At 37.9% G+C, this 16,507-nt stretch overlaps 1 protein-coding gene across 8 annotated transcripts in view; it reads left to right on the top strand.

Moving 5' to 3' along the window:
• The window catches only part of NFIB (nuclear factor I B), a 176,991-nt gene that overhangs the window by 117,800 nt on the left and 42,684 nt on the right, over window positions 1-16,507 (top strand). For all 8 annotated transcript variants that reach the window (XM_051642229.1, XM_051642227.1, XM_051642224.1 and 5 more), the window contains exon 7: window positions 14,820-14,951. In XM_051642229.1, coding sequence (XP_051498189.1) covers window positions 14,820-14,951 — 132 coding nt within the window. The remainder of the gene's footprint in view (window positions 1-14,819; window positions 14,952-16,507) is intronic.

Below are 16,507 nucleotides of genomic sequence, written 5' to 3'. Positions count from 1 at the left end.
GAGAAAAAGATACACGATTGCTTCCTTTGCTAATTTTCCAATATTTGCCCTCCTTTTCCCTGTCCACTTCTCATCATTGCTCTCAGTTCTTCAATAACTTACTAGCCCTTTGGTTTTACCTACTTTTTATAGTTTTAGTCTTCTTTTTTTCCTTCTTTTTCTTTTTTTTTCTTTCTTTTTTTTTTCTTTTATTTTTTTTTCTCTGCTAAGTGTGCAGAGTAGCATGGAATTGATATTTAATTTAGTTGCCTTTTATTTTCACATTTTTGTTATAGTTGGTCTCCTTTTTATCTGCCTCTGTCTGCTCTGTGATGAGTGTTCTCATCACTAAGCTGTTCCTCTCACACAATGTTTACTAGTTTTTTCTTTGTCATTTATTTAGTACTTTTTGTTTCTCATGGAGACCCTGATATTTCCTTATTTCTAGCTGTTTGCAACATTCACTGTTCGATTTAAAGAAAATAATCTTAGCCATGGCTTTGCATAACCAAATTTAAGAAGAGCAAAACCAGCAGTTCTGCCAGGCAGAATCTTCCTCCTTGTGCAAAATATTTTGCCCTGTGACTGTTACCTGTTTTGCCATGACACTTTATTAAAATTTTTCATAAAAGACAGGATTGTACCTCAACTAATTTTTGTGCTTTTAAAATAAATTATTTTCTGTGGACATGGGGGAACATGCATGTCGGTCCTCTCTGAAGTGGTCTCCACATATCCTCACTGGTGAAATGAAGTCCTTTTGTGTTGAGTGAGCTGTGGGGGCTTCCAAGAGAAGCAGTGCTGCATGGACAGCTGAGCCTGAGTCCTGCTGACTGACACTTTCACAGATAATCCCTATAGTTCCCTACTACCTAAATTGCTTTTTAACTCTTTTTAACTGTGCTCTGTAAACACTGGATTTGTTCGGTTTTACCAGCATTCTTTATGTAATATTTATCTGTAGTGAACAAAATTATTGTTCAGATTGCTTGAGTCGATTTATAATGAAACTTTACTTGATGTCTATGCCATTGGGCATTCTGGACTGTAACAGCCTTTAACTCTCTCTTTGTGTTTCATAAACCACAGAACTCTAAAATAGGAGAAAGGCAGAATAAAGGAGAGAACTTGAATCAGTGTATTTTATTTTTGCTTTCTGGAGTTTACATTCCTCCCTGAATATCCTGTTCAGCAACACTGCTGGGCCTAGTGAAATTTTACCAGATCCTTATTTGAGACACTATGAGGGAATTTGATTTTTTGTCCTTAAGATGCTCTTCCTTTCCTGCAGAGGGGCAGATAAACACTACTGTCCAGTCTGAAAACCTGGAGAAATAAGCCTTTTGACCTGCCTGTTTATGTTTGGGTCCAATAAATTTCTCAGGTTTTCCAGCTGCTGCAGGAGCACTGTAAGGTGGTGACCACAATGCCTGTCCTTGGTATTTGGCCTTACTGGGAAGGGAAATGTAGGAGCTCTTGGAAAATTTCTTTGGCTGCTAGTTTGTTAGATGCTTTATATCATCTTTATACCAGCATGTGCCAGTCTCCTTGAGGGAGGCTCTGCAGAGGGGTCTGGACAGGCTTGATGGATAGGCTGTGGTCAATGGCCCTAGTTTCAATAAAGCCAAATGTTGGGTCCTCCACTTGGGCCACAACAACCCCTGGCAATGCTACAGGCCTGGGGAGGAGCGGCTGCAGAGCTGCCCAGCAGAGAGGGACCTGGGGGTGCTGACTGACAGCTGGCTGAACATGAGCCAGTAGTGTGCCCAGGTGGCCAAGAGGGCCAACAGCATCCTGGCCTGCATCAGGAATAGTTTGACCAGCAGGACCAAGGAGGTGATCCTGCCCCAGTATTTGGCACTGATGAGGCTGCACCTCGAGCACTGGGTGCAGTTTTGGGCACCGCAGGATAGGAAGGACATGGAGGTGCTGGAGAAGGCGCAGAGAAGGGCAGCCAGGCTGATTAGGGGTCTGGAGAACAGTCTTATGAGGAGAGGCTGAGGGAGCTGGGGCTGTTCAGCCTGGAGAAGAGGAGGCTGAGGGGAGACCTCATTGCTCTCTGTAACTATCTAAAAGGAGGTTGTAGTGAAGTGGGTGTTGGCCTCTCCTCCCTGGTGACCAGCGACAGGAGCAGAGGGAATGGGGTCGAGTTGTGCCATGGGAGATTCAGATTGGATATTGGGAACGATTTCTTCACAGAAAGAGTGGTGAGGCATTGGAACAGGCTGCCCAGGGAGGTGGTAAATGCACCATCCCTGGAGGAGTTAAAAAACAGGCAGACGTGTTGTTTTGGGAGATGGATTAGTGGTGAGGGCTTGTAGGATGGACAGTTGGACTTGATGATCTTGAAGGTAATTTTCAACCTTAATGGTTCTATGATTCTAGGTATCTGTGCAATGTTCTCAGACACAGGTCTTACCAGGATACGATATTTGTGAAAACCTGTATTCCTTATGCCTGCAAGCACAAAGGTAGTAGAAATAAAACTTTGGAGTTGTTTTCTATGCCAGAGAGCTCATTGCTCCTACTTCCCTGTCTCACATGGAGATCTGTGTGACATACGAGGTTAGGCATAAATGAAAGGTGAAGAAGGGGATGCTCATTTATTTCCAACAGGTGCTGCTTTTCCAGGCAGTCTCCAAAGGTCATCAGCACCAGAAGTGTGAATCATTCCACAGTACCCACAGATGACAATATGCAGAGATATAATCATTATGGATAACTAGCTTCTGTTTCACTCTGATGCAATTTTAAGTTTTCTAAGAGTAACAAAATCAGAAATAGGGTTGATAATAAGATGTAGCATTACTGATTTTAGTTTCATTGTCTCTGTTTTTAACCTGACAGAACAGAGTATCTTCTGACCTGAAATAAATCTAGTTTAGATCATCTGCATAGAAAAGTGTAATGTATTTTCTTAGTAATAGAAATGACATAGATTTGAAAGATTGTTTTATCATGAATGCTTTTAATATCCTTCATTAGCTACATCAGTAAAGTAACAGAAATGGAAAGAGAGTGGTAGTTTGGAACTGGAGTTAATCAAAATAAGACTATGATGGCTGAAACAGGTTGGAATAAAGTAGTTAAGAGTTTCATAGGTGTCTACAGGTTACCTAACCATTTTGATAGCGTGGGGCATAGATTAATGGGTGACACAGAAATATAATGACATTAAAAATGTAACACATGAAAACTTGCAGTAGGGTGGAACAGGTTACATTAAACTTTTATTGCTGTGAAAAAGAAATAGGGAAGATTCTGTAGTTTATGCTATTCTTTTTCTATGTTAAAATGCTTAAAATATTACTCTATTTGCATAATTTTTTTTTAACAGGTGTGAGGTCTTCCTGCAGATCAAATAGGCAGGTATAAATGCAAAGATTTCCCCCAAACCTTCTATCTACCATTAACCTTCCAAGTAACTAATCATCCTCCAAAAATCCCAGAGCCTAAGAAAGTGAAAAACCCATCTCTAAGAATGGTGTATGACATAGAAATAGAGCCCTAGCATGACAGTTGGGAGTTAAATTTCTGTGTCTGCTCTCAGATCTTGTGCAAGTTATTTGTTCTCTCTTGTACATTGCTTTTTCCAATTGGATGTCTTAGTAACTCAATGTCTGGATCATGTCTTACATACATTTCTACCAATTGGAAATATATCTACATCTAAAAAGTAGTTTGCTGTAAATCTCTTTCAGACTTCCTTTTTCCACGTTGCTGTTACGGAATTCTTTACATGTTTTCATATTAAAGAAATTGGGAGTGCCTGCAGTATTGTGCATGACTGAATTTGCTGAGTTTCTTAGAAATTCTGAGGAGGATAACATTTTGTACAGTAAAAAAAAATAAGTTACCCTCCCCAATTGGAAGAATCAGTTATTAAAAATGTAACAAAACTTGATGATCAAAGCAGTGGATAATAAATACTTCAGATCTAATAGGCTAAGAACTGTTGGTGAACATCTTGATTTATTAACTAGTAAATAAATCAGATACTTTTTCCTTAACTCACAATGAAACAGGAAAATCAGAAGGGAGCAAAGTGTGTGCATATATGTCTTCGCTTCTAAAAGTTAGCTTGACAAAGTGCATTAACATAACTGCAGACAATTTCAGTATTTGTCCTTGAGGTCTGTTTTGCTATTATAGTGTTATTACACTGTATTTGTTGTAAATAAACAAAACAGTGGTTATCACCAATGCACAGTGGTCATGATAAAAGTGGAGAGATTCATGTGGATTTCTGTAGTAGTCAGCTGCCTGGAAATACTGAATGGCAACATACAATGAAGTGAGTTTTAATTTTACAGTTTCTTCATCATGTTCACTCTCTTAAATCTCACCCACCTCTACCAACAGTCAAGAGCCAGGATGCCATCATACCATTAAATCTGAAACAGCTGGACCACCTTCACCCATTGATTGGCCAGCAGGTGTTGGACCTTCCACTTCCCAGGTTCCAACGCCCTTTGTTGGATGCCCCTCTTCTGGACATCTGTCCCCTTTTGCTTTCTCCCTACCCACTGGACAGTCCTTCCCTGTTGGGGTCCTTCCTGATGGCTCTTTCCTTCTTGGGCCTTCTTCTCATGGACTGCCAAAGATGGACATTCTCATTTCTGAAGTGAGGGGACTAAAAGCGGAAGAGGTTAATGTGGTCCAGGAGTTGAGAATGGTAACAAACCACCTTGGATTTTAGGTGACCAGTCTTGGACACAGTTCAGGATATTTTCCAGCTCCTTCTGAAGGTTAATGGTTTAGAAACTTGCAGTCTCCATCTAACAGATTAATTCATCTTTCAAACGTTTATCTTGATGAATATCTGTTAAATGCATTTCTGTGTTTTTGACTCAGTCTTCTCAAAATCCTTATATGTCAAATAATGTTTTAAAGCAATTTATGCCTATTACATCTTCCTTTGTATTTTTAATATTTCTAAATATTCTTGAATCAATGTATATACACAGATACCTTTAGTATATGTATATATACCCACCCCTGCACACCTTTTGGATCTATCTTAATTTTCTGTTTTTTTAGCTAGTATAATCTGTGCAAAGTAGAAAAAATCTGCCACTTAGTAAGTTTTAATAACTTCACATTCATACTTTTAGAGTATTTCTGGAGAAATTTCTTTGCCATGGCTTCTCTTAGCCTGGGGGCTACTATGATGCTGAAAGTGGCATCGTGGTAATAACAATATTAGCAAGGAAGACTTGTCTAGAAGGCCATGAGTAGGGTTCTCCTCTTTCTTTCTGGTGTCAGAATGAGATACTGGTAGTGTTCAATGATTGGGCATGATGTTGAGTCATTAAAAATCAGAGGCTCTGCCGTTATAGTTAAAAGCAGTAGGGAACTGATTTACTTTTGTTTACCATAGTGGCAATTTTACAAGAAAAACTACTGGTATGTAAAATAAATTAAACTTCACTTTCATAAAGATGAATAGTGCTTTCTTATTGTTAGAGCTTGAAAGCCATAAGATATAGAAAAACAGGTGAAGGAGCTTTCAAATGCATATTTAATTCAAGTGGTAGAGAAAGAGGAAAATATCCATTAAAAGACTAGCAAAAATGCTATCTTAAAATGAGTGAAGTTGCTTGCACATCCAGAAAATTTACATCCTTCATTATTGGGAGAGAATTAAATTTACACTCTCCCTCAAAAAAAAAAAAAAAAAAAGCAACAGAGATTGTATCTATTTTTTCTGTGTTGAGAATGACTTCAGACCTATTTGCAACTTGTTGATATGTATCTTCAAATATTCAGAGTAGTAGATGAGGAAGTTTCTACTCTGAGAGGGGGACATGACTTTTCCTTCAGCCCATGTGCACTTCAGTTTCTGAATTAATGAATGAAGAGTAAAAAAATGGTTAGAAATACAGACAAAAAGACAAACATAGTAGGAGATACAGTAGGAAGCATTAAAAAATATTTGCTTTTTTCATTCCTTGAAATGGCTTTTATTTGCTCAATAAAGTCACTATAAAAAATCTCATTATAGGTTCTTTGTCTTTTATTTTTGCTAATATATTTTGGCAAGGCCTATTAGTGTTTTCCATGTGTAATTAGTGTGTTGATAGCCCTCAGGGTTAGAATATGCATCTCCCATATACATCAGTGAAATACGTAAGTGCAAAAAGATATTTTTCTTGTATGCATAACACTTGCTCTGTGATGAGCTGTACTAAGGTAGCGTTCTGTTACTTTGATTGTGACACTAGACATCTTTTGATTGAAATTAGTTACAAAATGCATGTCTTCTTATAAGATTTGTCCCGGGGGCTATTATGTGTAGTTGTCCTATTCCAGTGTTGCTAAATAAGAGATTTTATTAGTGTTTTTTTGTTTTTTTTTTAACTGATCAGCTTCTATTAGAAATTTTAGGTTAAATATTATTCTGTATGATCTAACCTAAGTGATGCAAAATACCTTCAGTTACTAAAAAAACAGGTATTTATTAACTCATGAGTCACAAGGGTCTGCACTGACATTTTTTTTCACATTATGGTACATCCATGAAATGGAAAAAAATAATTTAGCCACATATTGTAACTTTCTTCTAGACACCCTTCCTTTTAGTCTTGATTAATAGATTCTTTGTGCTTTGCACATAGATACATTTGGAAAGGTTCTTAGTTTCTTTTTTTTTATTGCTTTCATATAAACTGTATCAAAACTGATCAAAGTAGTATGTTTCACTGTGAGTTAATGATTTTATTTCAGTTAAAAAAAACATTCCCCAGATGGATCTACAATTAAATTAATATAGCACAACTGTTAAACCATCCTAAACTGTTATGGGTATAGACTATAATAGTAATAAAAAGGAGACTCCATAATCTAAATGCTTCTAAATCAACAGCTTCTCTTACATTGTTATATCTCAAATGCCTCTTTAATCTTATTGTTTTAGATTTTGGGACTACTTTTCTGACTTTTGCAGCTAAGGTTACAATATTGATTTCATTTGATAGCCAAGTTTGTTGGATTCACAGCATTAATGGGATGTTATAGCTGTGTATTTTTCCTTAGAGTTTGGATGACTTTCTCTAGGATAATTTAATAAATGACTAAAATGTTCTCTAAAGTCTTTATATTTTGTTTGGCTTTTTAATTAGATTTCCTCACAGTCTCCCATAATGCTCTTCTACCACAGCAATCTACTGGAATCACATCTCTTAACAATGATTCATAGGGGATTAAATGTTTCAGTCTGCTTCTGAAATGTAAAGTTAAAATAAAAAAGTAGTTGAGTACCTAAACTACACTGTAACTACTTAAGGGTTATTTATGGCAGTGCAAGTTACTTGGAGCCTCACTGGGTTTGTTAATGACAGTATACAGATTTGTTACAGTACATTCTTTGTGGCAGCAACTTTGCATTTTTGGTCTCTTGTTTTTTATCTCTGTTTCCAAAATCAGCCTCATTACTAGCAGGGCCTGCTCAAGGTTTAATAGGTAGCTGCCTCTCTGGAGTTGTGGGTTACTCAGGATTCCTTTTCATTCGACATCTAATGAGCTGTGCTGGCTCTGTGGTTGGATAAACAGTCTGAAGCTGTGGGAAGAAGTGAGGCAGGAGAGACTGCAGAGGCAGCAGCTGGCACTCTACCCCTGGCCCCCATGGGTCACTGTGGATGGAGCTGGTGGAGACATCCTCACCTCCCTCCAACAGCAGGAGCCCAGATCTCCATGGTCTCTGTGGTGGCATCTGTGCCTTGGGGGTCTCACAGGCCATACTTTTGTTATGAGATATATAGGGTGAATAAGGCTGACCAGTTTTATGCCTGCAGATCAATGCATTGGGGGAAAAAAAGAAGAAGTTATTTTTCCCCCTCACAAGAAACAGAGCAAGTATGATAACAGTCATTCTCATTGTGAATCTTGCATAGGAGGTTTACTGTTACTTTCTGATGAGGAGTGGAAAGGTGGGTATGAAGGATGAGAATGAAGAATTGCTGCCCACTGTCTTGCAGGATAGCATGCCATATTTGCAGCCTAATCTTTGTGAGAATAGATGTACTTTTAAATAGGAATAATCTCTACAGTGTGACAGGTGATTACTTATATGTCATATGACATTGTCAAACAACTGCTACAGGGTTAGGTCCTTATGTCCCATCCTACTGGTAAACATTTTTTGAAATTACTTTGGGATGTGAATGTTTTTTGATGTGTCCATATCCAAGATTAATTCTCTACTTTGACCACCATATCTTTCATCTTCTCCTGCTTTATTTAAAAGAAAAAAAAGAAAAAGAAAAAAGCAAAAAGCTAATTTTAGGAAATGTGTGTGCAGCTTTACTGGTTACCCTCTTAAATAACCATGAACTAAAATTACAGTTTTCAAAAGGTAGTGTATACAAATTTAATAGGAACCATACCAAGTTGGTTTGCTTTCTGTATAATCAGTAATGCAACAAAGAAAATTCTTTGTCCAACTTTATACAGTGAATCACACACACCAACAAAAAGCATCTTACAACTTGTTTGTATAGACACTCATCTGAGTTTTCCACATCCCCATCCTCAGTATGCTGGGAGATACGAACACAGGTACATGCAACCATTTTATCTTTTGTCAAAACCCCTTTCTGTGGAGGAAAATTAAGGTTAACACATCCCACAGAATGTCATTGTTGGCAATGGAGTACAGTATTCTGCAAGGTTTTATGTGGGTAAGGATAGAATAATGACATGTTCACTTCATCCAAAGAGTTTCTGACTATCATTTTTCAGTTGTCTTCTCTTATGTATATTAGTACTTACTGAGAAGTCCAAAATAAAATAGTGTAATTTATTAGAAAAGATTAATAGAGTATGAACAAGGAAATTACCCAGTTACTAACATAAGAAATTTACCCTTGCTTAAGCTCTTCTGAATTTCACTATCGTGGTGTTTTGTTTGCTAGCTTGCAGTACTGAAAATGGCACTGGAAGAAATTCTAGTCTAGTTCTTCTTAGGTTTTTCCCTAAAATTCACTAAAGATTCAGTACATTTCAATACATTGAAATGGTGTTCTCGGTTGTGAAATGGCAAACCAGCACAACAGTATTTGGTTGGCTTTGGGCCTTATTCCCAATAGGAAAAGCAGTGTCACAGTCTGATAGACAGGGTTGTGCAATATCGGAGGTGTGCCTGTGAAAATAACATCGGTGCTAAGTGGGCTGATTTGAAGATAGGAGGCTATCGAATCTTTGTACACTGAAATAATCTACTCTAGCATAAAATTTTCATATGTAAAATTACTTTCTACACTTCATGTAGAAGCAAAAATAAAACGGAGATCAGGTTTTTACATGTGAAGAGAGCAGATCTCTTCAAGCCTGAACACTGTCTGCTCCTCGAGTTCTGAATATTCTCAGCTGCTAGGCGACACGCATATATATGTGAATGTAAGACCTCCATGTTTCTCTCAAAATCGAGTAGAAGCCTTCATGCTGAGAATTGCTATATGTGTCTCAGAAGGTCACAGAATTGATAATGGCTGGGTTTTGTTTGTTTGTTTTGTTGATTTTGCACTCAAGAAAATGCTGATTATCAGAACTGAACTCTTCATGGATATAAATAAATTTTTAGGAGTGCTTCTCTTTGGTCCAAGATAAAACTTTCAGTGAGGGGGAATGAGACACTAGCAAGCCAATGATTAGGGCATAGATCTGCATGATGAGAGAGCTAGATGCAAAGCCTGTTCTCTGCCTGATACTGAACAGAAATTCTAGAAAGTTCCTTTGTTTTGGCGCCAGTGTTCTCAGACACCAAGCTGTTCTGGCATGTCTGCCTTTCTCTCCTATATTTTCAAAAGAATATGTCACCATTCTTTTTCTGTGAAGGAATGAAATAAGTTTAAATGTCTTGGTTTTTAGGATTCTTGGTTTCCATATGGCCCCAGCCAGTCATTAGGATAGATATAACAAAGACTTTTTTTTACGAACAAGGGGTGTTTTAGAGTCCCTCAGTCATCAATATTCAGTGTTAGGTACCTTATTAAGACCTGCAGTTGAGACATACAGAATGCTTACATCATTAGAGGAAATCAGACTGAGTATATCTGAAAGCTGGTGATGCTGGCTCTGCTTGTGCGGAGTGGCTCTGCTTGTTCTTCTCAAGCACGAATGTAAAGCAAAACTGATTCTCCTGAGCATGGTGGGATTTGTAATGATTTGTCTTCATTATCCAGCTATTCAATGTGAGCTTAAAATTTTACTTAAGTGTTCACACAGGTTTTCACACTTAAGCTTCACACAAGTGTACCTACCAGCTGTAGTGAAGGCAATGGAGACTGAGGCCAGCTGGAGGTTTGTAGTATATCTTGCCACCAGAAATTATCTGAGGTACTGCCTGTGGAAAAAGAGTAGTTTTAAAACTATGCCAGGAAGGGATGCCTCTTCTAGCTTGCCAGTGGTGCTATGAGCTCTGTAGCTTTCATGATGTATATATATACAGTAAGTTGAACGTTGTTTTATCTGGTTTTCTCTGGAGGTAATGCTACAGTAAGGAGATGTAAATGAATCTTTACAGATTATTGTCTGCAGGAGTATACCTTGCAAAAAAAGACTTGTGAAACTAAGCATTAGAAAGTATACTAATAAGAAGAGTTGAAGAATAACCTGGATTAAAAGATAGTTAATACTTGGTGATTATTTCCTCTTGCTCTCTTCATGAACAAGAAAAAGGAAGCTGCCATATGGAGGTGAGCAAGAAAGCAGATGAGGTGTCCAGAAACAGACAGGTGGATCTTTGAAATTGCCTTGGGTCACTGCTCAATTCCGTCCTAATTGTCCTAAAAGGCGGCTTGCCGATTGGTGTGCTAAGGTGAAATTAGTCCAGGGACCTGCCTGGATGACAAGCTGCTTCAAACTGAGGAAGAGGGTCTTTCCTTTGATGAGGAAATTACCAAAACTCATGTCTCATTAGTGTTTCCTGAGGTTCTTTGGAAGTGAACAACCATTTAATTAAAGGCTGACGTAAACATGTTTCTGCACACTTTCCCTGCAGCATTTTATCACATTAGAATTGATCAAAATTGTTGCCTTGGGCTGTCTTGAACAGCTTATACATCTGGAGCACCATTTGTGCAAGCTGCTGCTTAACAGGCTACATACGCTATGCTTCACAGCAGCTTTTTTGCCTTTCTATGTAGACAGATTTACCTTGTTGAGACATGAGATGATCTAACTCTTTTTGTTTGCATTAGCCCTTTTTTCTTTGGTGTAAATGCTTTAAAATGCGTAACATGACACCCGTTTGGGTGCATACATACTGTATCTCCAGAGTAATAACAGAATACATGCAAGAGTGATTTGGAGCAGCACTCAGAATTTGAAAAAAAAAGAAAAAAAAGAAAAGAAGCCAATTTTTCACATTAGAAAAAAATTCTCAGTGGCACAGGACACGGTGTCTGATTAATAATGATCTTTTGATAACTTTGTCCGAGTGCTTTTGGCATCTTTCCACTTTCCATCTGTACTTAACATGTTTTTCAAAAGTCTAAAAATAAATCACACTTGAACTTGTTTTATTTTCATTCGCAAAGTAATAAGGATTGGAATCTCGTTCCTGACACTTTGAAACAGAAGTAAGAGCAAGTGGCCTTATTTTTGTGACCTCTGTCATTAATTATGTAATTATCACTATGTAACTAAGCTCTAGGTAGATACTAGACTGTATCTCATGATGTGGAAAAAACCCACAAGTTTAAAACTGAGAAAAATATGTGTTTTCTGTTATGTAGAAGCTACTACTAAAATTATACGAAGTTTCACTGTCACTTGGAGTAACTCTGCTTTATTTAAGGGCACTGTTTCTTACAAGTGAAATTAAAGACAGTGAAAAACTGATTTGCATTTTTTGGCCTTACTTTATGTTTCTGTAACCAGTAACTCTCCAAACAAATGTAACTTCTGTGTTTTCCTATTCAAGCTTTAAGCCTCCTGTCTTGGTCAAGGAGGAGACGTCTGCAGCCTTTCTTCTTAACCTATACAAATAGTTATTGTTCTGTCTCCCCTGTCAGCTACATCTGTTGTTCGGCAGTGGCAGGAGCATGAATGCTGCCTTATGATGGCCGGACACACACGGGGAGAGTCGTGGGGGCTGCAGAGGACGTGCTGTGGGAGGGGGAAGAAGGGCTATCTGAATTGCTTCTCAGTGAGAAGTGCATTGTTTTAACAAAGAAGCTGCTGCCTGAACTACAGTAATTATTCTTTGCAGTTGCTTATGTTATACATAACGAAAGGGCTTCTGAAAGTACTTGATGGTGGTGTGCTGTGCAGCGTACCTTAGAATTGCTGTTTTGGTGGGTAATGAGTGTTTTTATGGCAGTGCTGTATTTTCTGTTTCTGACTGCCAGTCGCATTTACCTTGCTGACGAAAGAGTCTTCTGTAGGAGAAGTTCATTACATTTGCTTTTTAATTTATGCTGGTTTATATGTGCTAACTAGAATTTTTACTTCTCCAAAGTAGGATTAGAAGTAAATTACACCTTTGAAAAGGAAATTCTAGTGTTATCATAGCAAACAATCTTCTTTTCAAACTAGTGATGCCACTGGGAGGCTAATGGGTACTCTGGTAACATTGCACTTCACATAGCATACTTTTGAGCAACTAAAATATTTTGGTTTTGAAAAACACAGCAACTTTTGCTTGTTTAGTGAAGTAACAGTCACTAACCAAATTAAATCTCTCTTGCATTCCAAAAATAAGAGCTGCTGATACATGCAGAGCTTCAGGAGATAGGCAGCTCTTTCTTTCATGAGTTCTTTTGTTGAATATGAGCTTTACATAAGGAAAAGATTTTCCACTTCTAGCCCGTGGTTTGTTTTTCCTTAGGAAAATTTAAGTGCAGTACATTTGATTTGAAAAAAAAAATTAATCTGTTTGTATGTTTTCTCTTTTATGATATCCTGTATGTGGTAGAGTCAACAAGATAGTTGGTCATGGATAAATTCTGTGATAACTGCTGGTGACCCCAATGTTGTGGTAGGAGGCTGTGTCTACAAGCTTTGAGGCTCACATATCTTTTTTCTCAGACATTGCAGACAGAGATTGGGTATACACAGAACCAGATTGTAAATGTGGTTAATTTTGTCCTGTGCTTTTATGATACCCTACAGCTGTTATGGAGGTGTGAGAATTTTCTTGGAAATTGGGCCTTATGTGAAGAAGCTAGGGCTGTCATTTGAGCAGAAAATAAAACATAATGATATTTGAAAATTATTCCAGAACTAGTGTACCCTTTTACCATGGCTTGCCTTTTAAAAAATATTTCTCTGCAATTCTAAAAATAATTTCTTAGCTTAACAGAATGTATGTAACAAAGCTAACCATTTGCTTATTCATTCAGAGAAACAAAATACTCCTCCATTTTCTTCCTCAACAACAATATATTTACTAAATTTTTCTAAGAAAGCTAGAAGTGGTTCTGTAAGCGTTCAATGTTTTTGATAACACTGTAACATTGCAACAGATCAGTATAATAAAAAGCATACAGTAACCTTTGTCATAACAGCTAAAACTGAGTGAGTGCTGAATTGCTGTTGTTGTAAAGCAGTTCCTGTCTCTTGCTGAATGTTTCACTGAAATCAGCAGACTGAGTAATCAGGACCAAAGGAGAGCAGAGGGGTTGCAGAGGGATGGTGTAGGGGCATTGTCAGAGTCTGCCCTGTGTCTGGTGCCAGTGCCTGTGCAGAGCTTGACAGCAGTATGAGGGAGAGCAGACAAGTGGTGTCTCAGTTTGATGGGTCCTGCTCTAAGCACAGCTTTCAGGGTGAAAACCCACTCTTAAACTCCAGCCAGTTGTTCAGAAAGCACTGGTCCAAGCTGGTCTCAATAAGACACTCACATTTTGAAGGCTAGTCTTTCACTTCCAAGATGATTGTGAGTCCTCCAGAATAGCACAGCACAGTGTGCTAGTATTAGAAGTGCCAAAATCTCTTTAAGGGCTAACATGGTCCATACATGAAAGTCAGCTGCAACATGGCCCTGGTCCAGTAAAGTACTCAAGAAATAACCTTTGTTTTAAACATGAGTTAGCCACATTGATTTGAAATGCAGCCAACTTATGATATTTAGATGTGTCCTAGAAAAATATTATAGTTAACTTTGAAATAATTTGGTGCAAAATCCAACAAATGTTGTCCAGCTAATTTAAACTTTCAGAAAGAATCCAGTATTTTTGCTTTATGCAATGTCAGTAACCTTACATGGTAGAAATCATACATTTGTCCCTACTAGTGTGTTATCTTCACACCATCAGCTCTAAATAGAAGTTTTTGTTGATAGGGAAGCTGGAAGGAAGAGGTGGGAAGGCCCTACTTGAGACATGGAAAATATGAGGTAGAAGCTAAAGTATCCTTTAGTCTTGGGGAGGTTACATTTTTTCACTATGGTTCTGGGAAGGGCAAGGGATGGGTTTTGAAATAACAAAATAGGAAATACCACAAATGGCATGTGTATGGCAGTTACCCATCACACCTGAGTGTAGGTGTTCTATTAAAAAATGTAATAAAGATTATGTTGCTATTGAAGGAGGAGATGATTTGGTGATGTTTGGGGGAGCTGAGAAGTCATCTAGGGAGGTTCTCAAGACATGCATTTCTTTTCTGTTTGGCTTGTCTGCTATGAAAGGAATGTAGTTTCTTCTTTTGGAGGACAAAGACCAGTTAGGGAATTATTATTCATTCTCAAGCTTGAACGTGATAGTTTAAAATTAGTTTATTGATCATGAGAGAGTTGGGTGACCAAACAATATTTATGAAAGAACATTAAATATATACAAAATGGTGTGTCCTGAGCCAAGTTTCTAAGCTAATGCCACTGTTCCATTGTTTTTCTATTGCAGATATGTCTTCTCCTACAATGAAGAAACCTGAAAAGCCTTTGTTTAGTCCTACTTCTCCCCAGGATTCTTCACCAAGATTGAGCACTTTTCCCCAGCATCACCACCCAGGAATCCCAGGAGTTGCACACAGTGGTGAGGGTTATGGAGGAGGAAGAAATACCTCCCTAATAATTTGGTCTGTTCCCCTTTCCTACAGTCAGATTGTGATGCATAATATCAGATTTCCTTAGAGACCTAATCCCATTTATAGTATTGATGGGAGGAGAAATGGAAGAGGCTGAGGTGTCCTTACAGGAATGCTCATTAAACTCAGTTCAGGTAGTCTGGCTGCTGTGAGTCATTGGAATAGATTTAGGATTAACCAGTGAATAAAACAAGTTGTAAACTGCATGAGGAAACTGACAGAAAAAAATTCTCCCTTTCACCTCTCCTTCCACCTGCATCAATTTTTATTATTGTTGCAATAGCTATGTTGTATTTTAATACCAGAATAAATAAGATTTAATACACAAGAGAAGTCACAACCTTGTTCACTCTGTGACATAGTGAAATAAGTACCAGGGGTTGTTTTGAATGCTCTATCTAAAGAGGTAAAGTCCTGCTAAATATTTTTCAACATTGTTTTCTGAAATCTATAGTAAATCCATAGTAAAACTTGTCACAAAGTGTGAGGGATACACCTGAAATGTGGTGGAATGCATGGTATCTTGAGGGTTTATCAGGAATGACAGGGAAATTCCAGCATCATGGTCTGTTTAATTTTAGAGGTTAGAGTGACCCTGATTCTTCATATGAGAACACAGTCTTCAGAAGTTTTCCCTCAGCAGCTCATCCTGTCTCCATATAAATTGCATATAATGAGATTAATTTCTTCGGCAGAGATGAGTGACTAGAGAAGTAAAACAGATTTGAGGACTCTTTCTTCTTTGCATTTCTTCTTTAACATGCAGCTGTGCTATGAGAATTTGCTGTTTTGTGATTTCTCCATGATTTCAAGTTCCTCCCTTAAAGTTCATGTGTGAAGACTGTTTTCCCCTTAACATCCACTTATTTTGTGTTATGAAAGTGAGCCTGGATTCATTCTGGTCTCTGTAAGGTTTCCACTATCAGCAAATAGTGCAGCACATCAGAGATGATGGATGAAATGGAAAGGATAGGTTTCTGGACACTTGTGTTGGTTTTGCACAGCTCCCACATGTCAGAACAGTAACAAATGTTTTATGATTGGGCTCTGATTAAAATAAGCCTGACACAAAAGAAGCCTCCATAGTTGTTTTTTGCCCGATACTGTGTGTAGATCTGTATATTTGCTTTAGTGTATAGTTTTTAGGTGTATTTGAGTGACAGTCGTAACCTAATTTGTTAGATAAGCTATTTACTTGCTATGAAACCTGATTTTTATCTGTGTAGTCTGTTTTATTATGGCAGTGAGCAATGTTTTTGAAATTTGCAAGTTTTTCATTACCAAGTGCAGCAATTCTGGAGCATTCCTACTGTTGTTTTTTCTTGGGCAAATTATGACTTGGTCTCTGCTCAAGAATAGTAAGTGGTTTAAAAATTAGCTGAAAAAAAACCAAAGATATGAGAGGTGGTCTGAAAGAGCAGGGCTGGTGGGCTTGTGCTGATACAGAGTACAACTGTGAGCAGTTTATAAAATACCTTGCTTATACAGACCTGATTTTGTACCC

Source organism: Apus apus, chromosome Z, assembly GCF_020740795.1.
Source record: "Apus apus isolate bApuApu2 chromosome Z, bApuApu2.pri.cur, whole genome shotgun sequence".
In the NCBI taxonomy this organism is placed as follows: domain Eukaryota; kingdom Metazoa; phylum Chordata; class Aves; order Apodiformes; family Apodidae; genus Apus; species Apus apus.
This window is presented reverse-complemented; position numbering and strand designations above follow the sequence as displayed.